General features: G+C 37.9%; 2 protein-coding genes across 10 annotated transcripts in view; one reads left to right on the plus strand and one right to left on the minus strand.

Moving 5' to 3' along the window:
- The window catches only part of B3GALNT2 (beta-1,3-N-acetylgalactosaminyltransferase 2), a 30,521-nt gene extending 27,848 nt beyond the window's left edge, over positions 1-2,673 (plus strand). For all 7 annotated transcript variants that reach the window (XM_068414335.1, XM_068414756.1, XM_068414516.1 and 4 more), the window contains one exon: positions 20-2,673. In XM_068414335.1, the coding sequence (XP_068270436.1) occupies positions 20-154 (135 nt within the window). In that variant the 3' untranslated portion in view covers positions 155-2,673. The remainder of the gene's footprint in view (positions 1-19) is intronic.
- The window catches only part of TBCE (tubulin folding cofactor E), a 31,157-nt gene continuing 16,814 nt past the window's right edge, over positions 1,130-15,472 (minus strand). For all 3 annotated transcript variants that reach the window (XM_068414055.1, XM_068414220.1, XM_068414137.1), the window contains 11 exons: positions 12,608-12,710; positions 8,473-8,549; positions 8,119-8,214; positions 6,642-6,706; positions 6,491-6,555; positions 5,839-5,991; positions 4,953-5,106; positions 4,340-4,408; positions 3,210-3,269; positions 1,776-1,867; positions 1,130-1,517 (listed from right to left, as the gene is read on the minus strand). In XM_068414055.1, coding sequence (XP_068270156.1) covers positions 1,425-1,517; positions 1,776-1,867; positions 3,210-3,269; positions 4,340-4,408; positions 4,953-5,106; positions 5,839-5,991; positions 6,491-6,555; positions 6,642-6,706; positions 8,119-8,214; positions 8,473-8,549; positions 12,608-12,710 — 1,027 coding nt within the window. In that variant the 3' untranslated portion in view covers positions 1,130-1,424. The remainder of the gene's footprint in view (positions 1,518-1,775; positions 1,868-3,209; positions 3,270-4,339; positions 4,409-4,952; positions 5,107-5,838; positions 5,992-6,490; positions 6,556-6,641; positions 6,707-8,118; positions 8,215-8,472; positions 8,550-12,607; positions 12,711-15,472) is intronic.

Here is a 15,472-nt window from a genome sequence, read left to right on the forward strand (position 1 = left end):
ATGGTTCTCTCTCTAACAGGACAGTCTCTGGTTGTGTGAGAAGACCTGCGAGAGTGGCATGCTGTCTTCCCCCCAGTATTCTCCAGAGGAACTGAAAGAGCTCTGGAGATTAAAGGAACTGTGTGGGGATCCTTGTAGATGTGAGGAGAGATGATGGACTTGCCTTGGAAAACAGGGTAGCATACAGTGATCATGGAAAAGTGTACATGTGGAGTCATTCTTGGAACAATAAGGAATATTAAGGTATCTTTTAATGTTGGTTTTCAACTCAAGTATAACAATATTTGCACATCCCTTTTGATAATTACAAGTGGACTGATACTATTCATTTTCTATAGTATAGATGTTAATCTGACAAAAACCAAAATGTTTAAGATAAAAAATTTCCTTTTTATATAAAGTCAAAGACCTACTTGTAATTAATAAATGCACATAAGAATGCCAACTAGCCTCTCTTTTGTAAATTAAAGTACTACTGATTTAACTCAGTATAGAGCTGGACCAGGATCCAGTGGAGCGCTGTGCTCAGCACCAGGGCATATGGCAAGGCTTGCTGCAGCAGGTTCTGTGCTGGCTGAGGGGCTGCCCTCATCTGTGCAGGGGCTGGGACAGCTGGGAGGATTTATGTTTAGTTTCTTTACACCATTGTCATTTTAGAGGAAAACAATATTGAAGTTTGCTTATACCAAATCCTGAAGTACTGCAAACTTGGCCTGATGAGGAAGGATTTCTGATAGCTCGATGTGTTATTAGAGATGAATCTGAGGGTACACAAGTGAAAGTAAAATAAGACTGAGGAACAGCACACTAAAGAATGTAAAATAAATAGCAATGCCTTGCAGCATGCTGAGAACTTAGTTATACTGTGGTATGTTAACGCTAGGTAGGGTAGAATAAAGGTCTGTCAGATTTTGACCTTAAATAGTCTAAGGCTGTGTAGATACTTCTACAATTACTGCTGTTTTACTTTGATTTGCTTTAAGGTCTTTGGAAGTAGGTGAAAACAAAAAGAGCAAGTAGCCTCTTTCAGTGCAGCACTAATTCTGTCCTATTACAAGCAAAGAGATCACAACTCAATCATGTACGTAGTTCACTAAAACAAATTCTCACCGCTGCAGTGGGAAGGGAGTATAAAATCTTGGCACAAGGGTTACCTTGAGTTTTATTTAATTGAAGCATTTAAGCACGATTTGGTATCTCTCAAGTAAGACAATTCAGCCAAAGGCAAATGCTTTCATGGAGACTGACGATTAAGTTTTGGAGCTGAAAGTGTTATTGTATAGCCCTCTGGTGCCACGTATGAAATTCACATTCTCCCATACGTGTGTTCGGGCACAGGCTGTCCGTACTGTCTGCAGGCAGTCTGTAACTCTTCTGCAGTTCCAGTGTTGGCTTTTCGTTCAGTCCATCAAGAGAGTCCCTTCTTACCACCGTACTAACACACAGTCCCCATTTTCTATTGAGTAAAACTGCAAAGGCTTTAAGTCATTGTCTAGTTCAACTTCTTTTCCTTCCAGCTAGAATAAGAAAGGAAAAAAAAACATCAAACTGATCAGACTTAAACTGAAATCTGTTCATGTAAACCAACTATACATCAGGCAGGTGCAGTCAGGGAGGATCTGTCATGTTACAGGAAGGAAATTAGGTCCTAAAGTACAGCACGAAGACTGTCCTTTGTAAGTGAAATCAATTTCCTTAGGTAGTATTTTAGAACATGCTATTGCCCTTTAGCAGCATGCAGTATTTGATGGTTGCATTACCCATTTGTAACTCACTTTAGAACTTTCATAGGACAGTTTCAGTTCTGAACCAGGAATTTTAAGTAGGCGATAGAGCAATCCTTTGACCCTCTGAACAGTCATAGACTCTGTCAAGGGGGAAGAAAGAAAAGTTATTAGAAAAATGCTGCTACCACTGAGCTGTAGCAAAGTACTAGTGTTTCAACTATACTTGCTTATAGCAACAGTGAGAGGCTGTATTGCTGCTTCAGGTCTAACGTGGCAATAATGTCTTTTGTATCTGAAACCATAACTGCTAATATCAAATGGAAAATGGTTTAATCTCTGGTGGATAGGACAGGATATGCTACTACGGTTTAAGCGCTTTGATCCCATATATCACATTGAAGTGTTACGGCTTCATAATTTACCTTTTTTGAGTTTGTATTTACTACATGCTAAACTAAGTGACCTTTGGGACACGTACCAGTAAGGTTCTGCCTGCTTGCATCTGGTGACTATTCCTTGAAGTTTTCATTACCAGGAATTGGCTTTCCCAGCACAAATAAATGAATGTCACGGTGGAACTAGTGCCATTCTTAGAAATGGTATTACATTAATTAGTCCCAAACAAGTTGCCAGCAGAACTGTAGAGTGGTTTATATTATGAAGTCAGTTACGTGAAGGGATATTTTTTGTAATGGATCTTGAATGAGTAAATTGTAGTTTGTTCCAGAGGCGATAGCTGTGTTTGCAATAGATATACCCAATATTTTGGTTGAACTTTCACTTCTTTTGAAGCTTTATCTAAAGGCACAGCAATAGCAAATTATTCCTGTAATACCACACATTGTACTTAGAAAAATATTTTTCTATCAAAAATTTTTGTAAAAGCTCTATCTATCTGATTTTATGCAACTTGTGATAATAAATGTGATTTTTATTTTAGAATAAAGCTTGAGTAAGTCTTTTCTCTCAGACGCCATTCTGACACATCTTTCCAAACCATCAGTTTGATTTAGAACAAAAAGTCTCTTCATTCTAGTCTCACTGCAGGCACTCAAACGTCAAAAGACAAATTTGATACAGGTCAGAATTAGATTTCTAACTTAATGTATTAAGTACTAGACTTCGGTATCTAGAACTGCAGACTACGTAGTCAGCTCTTACAACTTCACGTTCTTGTTATTTGGTTAGTGCATCCACCAGATTTCATACCAGTTAATTAGCCTTTGATTGCCTCAGACACATGAATCATGACACCAGCAGCAGAGGTCATAAGACAAGCATCAACTTTCAATCTTCAAGCTGGACTGAAAGTAAGTATGAAGATCGGAAAAATAATGACTTTTTCAAACAATTTCTGCCTTTGTAATTTCTTTATATGACAGAGCCTTCAGGGGAGAACCAGAGGCAGCTGCCATTCTTTAATACAGTTATTTGAAAAGGAGCTACAAATGAACTGCTTAAACACAAGCCAAGACTTCTTACCTGGTAGCTTTTTCTCTACTGGCTTCTGTTCAGGTTTCTCAGGACATTTAATTGTCAAAGCTTAAGGAAGAACGGTGAGGCATTAGTGAATGAACGTTAAGCCCTGTTCTGTCAGGAGCACAGAGTCTTTCTAGTCTGTTTTTATTACAAATTGTTTCCCCTAGCTCAGCCTGATCTTCTAAAAAAATTAGGATGTAGCCTGTATCTGAGCAGCTAAGATAGTATTCAGTCATTCTCTGAAAAATTAAAAGTAATTTTATTAAAATAATCAAGATTTTATTAATCTTTAGTAAATTAGGGAAAATATGTTAAAAGTGACTCCCTCATACTTAACATGTTTTTTGGTCAAAAGTGCTTAATTTCTAGTTAACTTTTTAAAATAACCTGCAGTAGAATGGAAACTGCTTACTCAGCTTAAGGCAGGTTTTTGACCCTCAGTATCTCAAAAGCACAGTACTAGCACATTTTAAGGCAGTTATTAGCCTAACTCTTTGACAGAGATTAAAAGACTTATCCTTAAAAAGGTTTCTATTATGTCTAGCCAACTAGATTCCTTCTTCTCTGTAGTCTTCCACCTAAATGCAGTAGAATGTAATGCCTTAAAATACTATTTTTCCCATGGAGTAAAAAAAAGGTTCAATTCTTCTGTCAACTGGGAGACAAAGCTACATGAATTTGTAAGTCTAGGATGTAGTGTAAATATGTAGACAGCCCCAAATATCAAAGCTACCCATATTTTTCTTGACTGTCCTAAAGTTAAGAAGCTATAAAAAAATTATCAGAAAGCAGTGCAGCCATTGAGGTTAAAATCTCAACTGTCTTTTGTAGAGAAGCCATTCATGCTGTCAGAATGGAGTACTGATTACCTCTATTCTCCATTAAGTGAGTCTTAATTAAGAAAATCATTTGGCTTGGGTTGAGGGGGAAACGAGCTAGAGTACACAGAAGCAGGTATCTAGTCCAACTCATTGATACACACAATTCAGAGAAGCAGAATTACAGGCTGGAACTCTGTGACATCTCAAAGGCTTTTGAACCTTTTATTCTCCATATATACCCACAAATTTTACTAAGCTCGTAAAATATTTTAAATGCAGAAGGAACAATTTTGACCATTTCTGGCCTCTTACTCAGAAGCTGATTTTTCAGAGTCAAAGGCTGTTGTCCCTTCAGTTCTCCTTCTTCAGGTGCACCATATTCTGTGTGAAGGAAAGTGCACATAGACATGAACCCTTCAAAGACTAAAACTCAGCAGCAGCCCTGAGAGTACTGTGGTATTGGATCAGGCACAAGCCTGCTGCCTCAGCTCCCTCAGCAGCTAGGACACCAAGTATAGAAAGTGGTAGGCTCCTGCAACGCTGAGCACTGCAGACGTGAGCCTTGATCAACTGATAGAGCATTTAGGAGGGTGCACAGGCACATGAAGTTGCTGCTTAACATTCCCACTTTAAAAAAGGCCCAGGTGGAGGCAGCTGCTGCCTGCTCACCAGTAGTTATGGGGCAGATGCTCATAGGTGTCAGCCCTGAGGCAGCAGTGCCCAGGAGGGTGCAGTACCATGTGGCTGCCCCACAGAAGCAAAAGCCATTTGCACACAGGCCTGCCAACGGGTGGGCCTTCCTAAGGCAGTAGAAGCACATGGAAAAAGCATCACAGGGAAGGGAAATGGCAGAGAGAGAGAGAGACACTGAAGCAGTGCTACCACAATGCCAGAAATGAGGAAATGCTAATTTTACTGTACTTACTAAGACAAAGCGATGGGTATCTGGGATGGGCAGCAAGAAATTCTTCACTTGGTTTGTTTTTCTCTGGGTTCCAATTCCCACCAGCTGCTAACCAGTCATTTCCAAATATTTTGCGATAATCAAGCTCTGCTCCTTTTCTTTCGGCAGGAAGGATCTGTACTGACACAGGAATGGCATATGATGTAATTATACAGCTTTCCAGAGAGGAAAATCTAATTAATAACACTGACTTCTTGCTCTTATTTAGGTGTTCAGTATGTTTTAATGCTACCAAGAATCTTCCAAACCTTATCTCCAAGCACTGACTGATCCATACATTCAGTACATTTTAAAGCTATTAAGAATCTCACAGCCCCTCCCTCTATGTACTGATTGGTCCACAAATGAATATCTAAGCAAAGATATACTGTATATGATGACGCAGGGAAGTTTTTTGTAGCTATGGAACAGATGCTGCTTCTGCTCTCTTTTACAATAAACATTTGCTGAAAGTTTGATTTGGTTTAGATAATGCTATTTTCCTATTACAGAAGGGAAATGCTTGTATTACTGTCATTGAAACAGAGTCAACTGTGCTGCTTTTTCTTTTCCTTTGGCCAGAGTATGTTTTTTGTTAACAGTCCTGCAACTTCAACATGACTTGGGCACTTGAAAAAAACCACCATTCCTCCATCTTGTCCTAGTCCCCACTGAATTAGCAGCATTCACAACCAGGGCTGGATCTTGTAGCCCTACTGAGCACCTCATTGACTAGCTGATGGAACAGTCAGCACTTTACTCTTCCTGCACCCAAACAAACAGTAATCTTAAAAGAAACTGAAAACAATCATCAGGCAATGACAATGTTTTTCCCCAGACTCATGCAATTTATTGAAATATCACGTACCTCAGACTTGTTCAAAACCTCCAATTGACTGATCTTGGCAATAATTAGCTGTCTCAGGGTTTCTTGGTTCTTCTCTGTGTCCATGAAAGGGTTATTGTGACACTGCAGTGACCGCAAACTTGGCAGTTTATCAAGCTCATTGATAGACGACCACTGAAATGGAAGGGAACAGTCTTTTGAGGAAACATAAAACATACTTCATTTCAGAACAGTACACAGTAACATTGACTTTTCCTGTAAAATGACCATGACTGAAACTATTCTTTTGGTCAGCAGAACCAAGTACTTTCATCCTGTTCATTTAGTTAAGGAAAAAACTGCATTACATTTAAGTTAAAAAAAAAAACCCACAACCCCCAAAAAAACAAGGAACTACTCAGCATTTCAGATCATCAGAATTCTGTGAGAGGAATTATGAGGTAGCAGACAGGGACATGAGTAGCTACCATGAACATGTTTAACTAACTGAGATGTTAAGAAATGTTTTAAAATTTTTAAATTATGCCTCTGTGTTGATCCAAGTATTCAATAGTTACCTCAGGATATTACACACACAATCAAAGACATTTTTAAAAAGCAAATTGCAAGTTACTCTTAAACAAAGATAGATACATGTATTTACAAAGTGTGAAACTATCACAATCTAACCTACCTGTGATATTTTGTTGCTATTTATTGCAAGGCATTTTAGTGAAGGAAACATTTTAGTCTTGCATCCTAGGAAAAAGAGTAAATTTACAAGGCAATAGTGAAAAACTTAAAAAATAGAATTACAAAGCTCTAAATAAATTACTTTTACATACCAAATCCAGCATCTGGAAAGTGTATAGAAGATATTCCACTGTTTCTAAGTATTAGGTGTTCTAATCTGAAATTTAATAGATACAGTGATTACTGTACATGGCACGGGAAGTTTTTTGTGAAGAAATACTACCTCAATTTTTTTTTAAAGAAAGACCTAATAAACTTTTGACATGATGCATAATCACTGACAAATGAACAGCAGCTTCACAGATAGTACCCAGACTTCATTCAGCAGAGTGTTCAGGGAATAAATTTTTCAGAGAATAAGTGCAATAATGTCAAGATTTCAAATGGCTCCTGGATTTAAATCATGTGATTTTCCAAATGATTTATTTTAAATAGCTTGTGGCTATTTAAAATCATGGCTGCTATTTTGGTGTACAGTGCAAGATAATAATTCCACAAATTAGCAAACTATTGTATTAGTCCCACAATTTTCCAGTCACTGTAATTGAAGCACTTAAGGAACAGACACCTACTTTCCCTGGATGGTAACCCCAAAGCAAGGAATCATAGCTCAAGCCTGTAACGTCTCCATAAAGACGCTGTTATGGAGAGTACATTAAACCAGAAGAACCTGTGTAAAGGATATCACCACAGACATTCTTTTGAAAAAGTAGAAATACATTTACCCAATGCATTATAGGAATTGTACTGTTTGGGTTTTTTTTGTTTGGATTTTTTTTTTTGATTTTGAAGCATGTCTCTTTCAAAGTCTTTAAGCTACCCTGAAAAAGCACTGAAACTTCCAAAAGAGAGTGTCTGTGCAGAGGACATACCACACACTTCTACCAGTACAGTAACAACAGTAACCTTCCCCATAGTTCATAATCAAGAGCAGATAACAGAGACAGGGAAGAATTATCACCACACTTTTTACCTCTCTCCAACCCCTCTTTGTTTTGCTTTCTTTACAAAGGACAAATAAGTAGGCACCACGGGTGTAAATGCTCATGGGAAGTGTCCATCACCAATGATCTTTAGTGTGTGTCAGCCTCAGGAGTGGCACCTTCCAACAAACTGCCCAACAGCTTTCTGCAGGCTCAAACGACCCCCCCCGATGCTGTGCAGCTACTGATGAACCTGCGTTACACTGTCATGGTCAGAAAACTGTTCCACAGCTCCTTTGCTTTGCCACTGCACACAAACACTACAGTCCTGTCATCTTGGATAAAACCCTGTGAATACTATACAAAGAACTTAGTAACGTGATAAATCACTTTTGTTACATAAGTATATAGTGAAAACCTAATAACATACAGCCTAAGAATGTGTTCCTATACAACAAAAATAAGATCATATTAAAATAGCTCAATTAAACAATTCAGTTACTCTCCTCAATAGGGCAAAATGTGTCTATTTCAAGATTCCATAAATCTTCCATGCAACATCAGTACCATCATATTTCAGGTGACAAAGAGTACGGAGGTGAATATCAAGGACAAAGAATTTCCAGTAAATTTGTTTAGCAGCTACCTGGGGAGATGTGCTATTAGATGCAGCTGATTTCCATCCAGTAACTGGTTGTCTGAAAGGTCTAACAACTTCAGGGTCTGCAGGACATTATCAGGCCTGCCACATTGGAAAAAAAGAAACACAAATGCATAACATTTAAAGTTACTTGTTAATGTAAACACTAGTTTTCTAAGTATATAACTGCATGCAAATAATTTTGTACATTTATAAACGTTTTGAAGTACATCATGTGAAGTTTGCATCATTTATTTTACAATTACGTCACGGTGATGTAAACATTACAGGAATGTAACTTCATCTGCTATATAACTTCACAGTACATCAGTCACAAATGACTGACATTACTCATCTTACCTTTCCAAAACTGTAATGTTATTAGAAGTAAGGTACAATTCTTCAAGTGCTGGCCATCCTGGAGCACAAAGAAGAACCTAAGAGCAAAACTTCATTTAATATAACAAAAATTGAGAAAAATTATTCAAAAAATTATATTTTATGCAGATTTCCTCAGAACACGTTCAGAACAAGCCATAGCTCCTAAAAACAGAGGAACAAGTACTACGGATTCCTGAGCCCTCCCTGTCTTCCAGCTGGCTCTTTCCTGTGTCTGGATCTACCAGCACAGATGACATCAAAGGAGTTCTGTAGTGTCACAGGACTTACAGGTCCAGGCTTGAGGCTAGGAGCTGTGCTACCTCAGACTGTGTGACCTGGAAACTGAGTTTATTTTATTCAATAGGGTTGGAGCGATCAGATTTCCCCCCCCGATGATGAGGTGAGGAAATGGGAGTATATGCTCGACTGCTAACGGTTCTGGAACTTCTGCACATCTCATCAGGTCTGACAGACTTTTAGAATGTCTTAAACTATCAGAGCTTGAAGGCTTCTCTGTCATGGGACTGTGCCAGCAAATGGAACCACTAAAAACCAAGAATTGCATTAAGTCAACACATATCCTGAAGTTTTCAAGTACTCTAAAGAAAATAAATTCATTCAAAAAGGCTACAAATTGAACAAAGGTGCATTTGTTTTACATCTTATGTCTTGAAATTACATAAAAATTATTTTGTTTTATAAAGATTTATTTTTTGCAAACATCTACAGCAGATAACAAAACTTCTAAAAATAAACACTTATTACAATGCAATAGAAATTGCTGGCATAAACACCAGTTTTTTATACAATTGTGACAGTGCCAAAAATTTTGCACTTTTAGCAAATGGAATTCCATGAGCACTGGAACTGACTGGTTTTCTACAGATTTCTGCCTGTGGGTCACAAATTATGTTTTTTGCTGAGGTTTTTCTTGTGTGCATTCTCCGGAGACAAATTAAGGGTAAGCTCATCCTGCTATTCCTTCTTTGGTTAGGAAACTTAGATGGGCTCTCTTTCTTCCATCTACATTCCTATTTTCTTGGAACTTGTAGGTAATAAATTATTTTTAAGCCCCCATCTCTTTTCAAAATATGTTTGAAAGTAGCTAGCAGATTCAAAGTTTTTGAGATGCAAGAACACAGACATACACATGCACAGCATAATCACTTAAAGCTTGTTTTTACAGGAGGTTACAAAGCAGTGAAGTTCAGTGATCCGGACAATCAAATTCAATTTATGTATCTAGTTAACCGATTCTCCTATAAATGTCCACTATCCTAGAGATCAAAAAGCCCCCTTTCATCAACTATTCTTCATTCTCTCTGTTACAGCTGCATGAAGTTATACAGATGGATGTATATATAACTGTCTCATTATATACATACTATGTTGGAGAGCAGCGTAGGGGAAAGGGACCTGGGGGTCCTAGTGGACAGCAGGATGACCATGAGCCAGCAGTGTGCCCTTGTGGCCAAGAAGGCCAATGGCATCCTGGGGTGTATTAGAAGGGGTGTGGTTAGCAGGTCGAGAGAGGTTCTCCTCCCCCTCTACTCTGCCCTGGTGAGGCCGCATCTGGAATATTGTGTCCAGTTCTGGGCCCCTCAGTTCAAGAAGGACAGGGAACTGCTAGAGAGAGTCCAGCACAGAGCCACAAAGATGATTAAGGGGTGGAACATCTCCCTTATGAGGAGAGGCTGAGGGAGCTGGGTCTCTTTAGCTTAGAGAAGAGGAGACTGAGGGGTGACCTCATTAATGTTTATAAATATGTAAAGGGCAAGTGTCATGAGGATGGAGCCAGGCTCTTCTCAGTGACATCCCTTGACAGGACAAGGGGCAATGGGTGCAAGCTGGAACACAGGAGGTTCCACTTAAATTTGAGGAAAAACTTCTTTACGGTGAGGGTGACCGAACACTGGAACAGGCTGCCCAGAGAGGTTGTGGAGTCTCCTTCTCTGGAGACATTCAAAACCCGCCTGGACGCGTTCCTGTGTGATATGGTCTAGGCAATCCTGCTCCGGCAGGGGGATTGGACTAGATGATCTTTCGAGGTCCCTTCCAATCCCTAACATTCTGTGATTCTGTGCATTGATGATGATATACACAATATGAAATATTAACACTGAGATCTCTTCAAGTGGCACCATATGATTCGGGGCTCAACTGCTTCACACCCAAAAATATGAAACATCATCCTGCTGCCATATCTGCAACACACGTAAACGTATGATTAAAACGTAGATGATCTTTAAAGTCCCTTCCAACCCAAACCATTCTATGATTCTATGTATAAACTCAGACAGAACAACTTTTCCTGCTCAAGAGCAAGAAACACCAATATATTATCTCTTTAATTTAGATAGTGTTTCCCTATGTCAACAAGACAGACCAAAAGATTTTATCTATTAGTGATGAGGAAGCATGAAAAGAGCCTGAAGAGTCAAGAGAAATTAGGTGCATATTCACTACAGAGAACCTTTGCGGGGTTCCCCCACAAAAGCCCTGCACTGTGATGGCTGGAATAGAAAAACTGCACAAAACTGAAGTATCAGAAGACTCTTCAGTAGAGTGACCAAATGACTAGAAAATTGCCAAAACCAAATGATAGTTACATCACAATTCTAAGGAACTCAAATTGCCACATTTTCAACTGTTACTTAAAACAGCTTCCTTACAGAAACAAAAATTCACAGAGTTTTTGGAGCCATAAACATGAATTCATTACTCTCAAATGCATTAATTCAATTTCTAAGTCAATGGCTGCTAACTAGAAGATATTCTACAGGACATCTTTCCACCTTGAAGGTTGTATGTTATGTTTTGAACAATCAACCGACAATTATACAGTAATAAGCTCTTTTACTGATATATTAATAGACATCTCAGATGTATTTAGATATATGCATATAATACACAATTTTAAATTGCTCTGACTAACCTGGGGCTTCTCTCTGAAACTTAGTTACCCCTAGAGAACACTAATCTGCCTGAAGCAACAGCTCCGACCAGCCTTTCGGCCACCCTGGTATGGAGGAGAGCTGCAGGAAGCTGACAACATTTTAAACACCACAATGCACAGATTTACTCTGATGAGCACTAGACGACATTTAAAATGTTTGTAGCCACTTAATTCTTCCATTCATTTCACCGTTCGTGTTGCTGATGTTATGGAAGGATTATCAACTGTCCTAGCATAAACCCCACTGATGGTTTAAGAGCACAGTGAATGGACACTAAACAAAAACATAGCAATGACCCTCCTCTAGCTCTGCTGCAAGAGAAGAGAATGAAGAAGTTTCTTTCTACTTAACCCGTTTTGGTAAGTGGTCTATTACTTGATAATGGCTGGCAGCAGAAATCTGAAAATTCACATAATTTCACAATGCAGTACATATAAAAACTGCCCCTGAGAAATCCAAATAATGGGCTGGAATTTACAAGCCATTATAAGTTATGTGGCACTACTGAGACGTGCTTCATAAGCCCCATCTCTGAAAAAAGGCCCACTGCTAACATACTTGACCGCAGGACTTCATTCTTAATAAGACGTCACATTAGGGGAGAGTCATTTAAATGTTTACATGTTTCAGTCCCTGAAACAAGCCAGAGCTTTGTGTATTCTGTGCTATATCTGTGTTGCATATAACCAGGCATCAGGTATTTCAAGAACTGTCAGTATGTGCAAAGATGCAAGCCGATCTCCTGCTGGTGCAGTGATGCCAAAACAAGTACTTCGTGTCACAATGACATACATTCTTTCTATTTGCATGTGTTCTATCATATGCATAAAAATACAGATAAATGTTTCATAAATACAAGGAAACAAAAAGTTTTCATTCACACAAACCTTTGGGACATGAAGTTATATTATACTCGAACTGCTTTATCTTGACTTGGTAAATTTTATTTCAGTTATTAGACTCCTGTGCCAATGTAACTTCCACATTATGTAGGAAATACGTTAGTTACTACGTAACTAACAGAGTTAAGCCACAGCACCTTTTCTAAGGATGATTACATATGATTACATAATATAATGCATAAATGTTTATTGTACTTTCCTTGCCTCAAAAAACCTAACAATATAAATAAAAACAAAACCAGGAAAGGTTATTACCTCTGTCCATGTTATCTCAGTTTGATTAAGTGCCAGAATCCTCAATTTTGAAAATACACTGGATACAGAAGTCGTTGTAGATGGAAATTTCATTTTGTTTTCACTGTGTAAAAAGAATAATTATTAGCATAATGAATAATTGCATTTATTTAAGTCACTAATTTGGAATTATGTATTAAAGAAAAAAACAATTTACACAGAAAAATTTCAAAAGTTACTGCCAAGGTGTCACATATTTTAAAATATTATAAAATATTATAAAATATCCTTCTAGTTATATTCAAATGTACTCCTTCATAATTTATTTTCCTACTTCATGAATGCATATTTATTAACCTGTGGCCTCCTTCCCCCTTTTCCTCCCCTAAGTTTTGAATATGAAAATAATTATTTTCATTAATATTAAATGAACAAAGTCAGATTTTGGGCTTACACTCCTTAGTGTCAATTGAAAATAAAGAGCCTACATGACTATCCAGATCCCACTAGCACAAAGGGATGTAAAATCCACTCTCAGTAGCAAAGTATCACTATAAAATAGTTGAAAGATTCTTAAATCTGAAGTCTTCAAATCAGTTTTCATTACTCACTCCCAGACAAAAGTTTTTATTTCTTTCCTAAGGACTGATCTACCCGCATATTATGATAAATATCTCTCAGTGTAGTTATACTTACATACATATGGGTTAAATTTCCCCACTTAAACAAGCTCTTAGAGAGCTGGTGGATTGCTAATCACTTTTATTCTTCTTCCAATGTTCTTTGCACAAAAAAAATCAGTAACAGACTTACCTGCTAATGTCTGTCTTTTTTAAAGTAAACAGAAGGTCAAAACAATAAAAAACAAATTCAGACTATTTCAGTTTCTAGTCATAAGCCTCAGATTCCAGTATCAATCCCATTTTGCTTTCCAATTTTATCACAAATAACTTCTGAAAACCCTTCAAAATTATTCTAGGTGAATTAAAATAAATTCTCAGTATCCTCATGCATGCTGATAATCATAAATCATGACAACATATGCTCTAGCAAAGTTAGATTTACAAATGGCACCCAGCTTGCAAACAGCTGTTCAGTGCTAAATATTGAAGAAAATGGAACACCTACAACTATTTGAAAAATACATTTTTGTCACATTAACTATAAAAACAAATACAAGAACTGGGGTCACTTTTTCATTAAATTAACTTGGTATTTATTTCAATTTGCTTACATAACTTTCAATTGTTTTAGCTACATTGTGTGTACTGTACAATGAAGGCTTTGGAAGCTGCTAATCAACACAGATCTCCGAGACTCTAAAAAAAAGTCGTATTTGGGGTTGCTGCCTTCAGTCCCACTGCCCTGCTGCTGTCTTCAATGACTAGTATGACCTCCAAGAAAGCTGAACAACTCCGCTTAAAGATTCAGCAGTCAAGGTGTTAACCTTGACAATAAAACAAACTGCCTAAAGTTTCAGCTGTAACATTAACTTCTAAAAATTAGTGGTTTAGGCTGCTACCTATTTACAAACTTTAATCCATTGTGTTAGCTCATACCAGAAAATTATTCTGGCCTGTGCCACCTACAATGTATAGGTATGTACTAGAAACGTTCTCTATTTTGAAATTATTTTGTGAATTCTTTCTTGTTTCGATGGAATTGCAGCTTTGACAACATCCTCCCTCCTTTCCCAATGTCAGCACTGTACAAGAGATTTTTCTCTAGGTCTGTCACCATGATCCACAGTTCTTATCATCATAATTTCAGGACAGGAACAGACTGGGGTCTTGGGATGCTTAAAGTTTGGTTAAAGCATTACAGATATTTTAGTTTGGTGTCAAGACACTGTTGGTAAAGGATCATATTTAAATGAAAGTGGGCTCCTAAATAAAGACTTGCCTGGGCAGTCAGAATATATCAACAATAATAAAAACCAGAGGTAAAGTCTTAAGACACTTGGAATGACTTTAAAAGAAAATGAGAATATATTTACAGTTTTTCTACGTAGAAAAAAAATCCCGAGCTCATGAAAAGAACCCAAACAGGTTTGCAAACCCAGAAGGCAAACAGATAGCTACTGCTAAACCTAACTAAAAAAATGCTAAGTGAGATTTTTAAGTGATAAGGATGTGTCACTAGTGCTTTCACAGGCAGGCTGCAAACTCCTGCAGCAGTGTCACCCCAAGGTCTTGGCTTCTTCTGAGGGGCCCATCTGCCAGCGGAGTCCCCACACTCTGCCAGTGCCATGCAGACCCTATGCACAAGGATCCAGAGAGCCTGACCTGCTGCACAAGCACCCAGCAAATCTGGCTATGTCTGCCGTGAAGCTGGTCTCCTTGCTGCAAACACGCAATGTGGATGCATACACATGTTAAGTCAGTTCTGCCTTGGGGCAAACTAAGCTTTAAAGTCAAGAGAATTAATTATCTTAGATGTCACAGAAGCATATAAAGGCATCTTATGCTGCTGTAAACCTAAGTTTCTATACTCTCTGTTTCCTCATTTCTATAAAAGTACTCTTATTTTTTTTTACGTTCAGTCTAACTGCTTAAAAGAGTCTACAGCACCCCATAAAAATCTATAACGCATTTTAATCCAGTCTCCCTAGCCAACAAGCCAATTTGTATAAAAATGATTTAAATCTGTTATGTGGAACACAAAGACAAATGCCTCAATTCCTGTAAATGTCTAATGGCCAAAATCTGTATTCTATTTTTCAGACAATTGTGATTTTTCTAATTTTACAAAACTCCAGTCAACATCCATCTGTCCCAAGCACTTCTCCACAATTTAGTTTTACATAGATGCTAAACTCCTAGGGTTCTAGTCTTTCCTTGAAAAGGCATGTCTGAAAAATATAGCATGCACACAAGTTGTTTAAGG

This window comes from Nyctibius grandis, chromosome 1, assembly GCF_013368605.1.
Source record: "Nyctibius grandis isolate bNycGra1 chromosome 1, bNycGra1.pri, whole genome shotgun sequence".
NCBI lineage: Eukaryota > Metazoa > Chordata > Aves > Nyctibiiformes > Nyctibiidae > Nyctibius > Nyctibius grandis.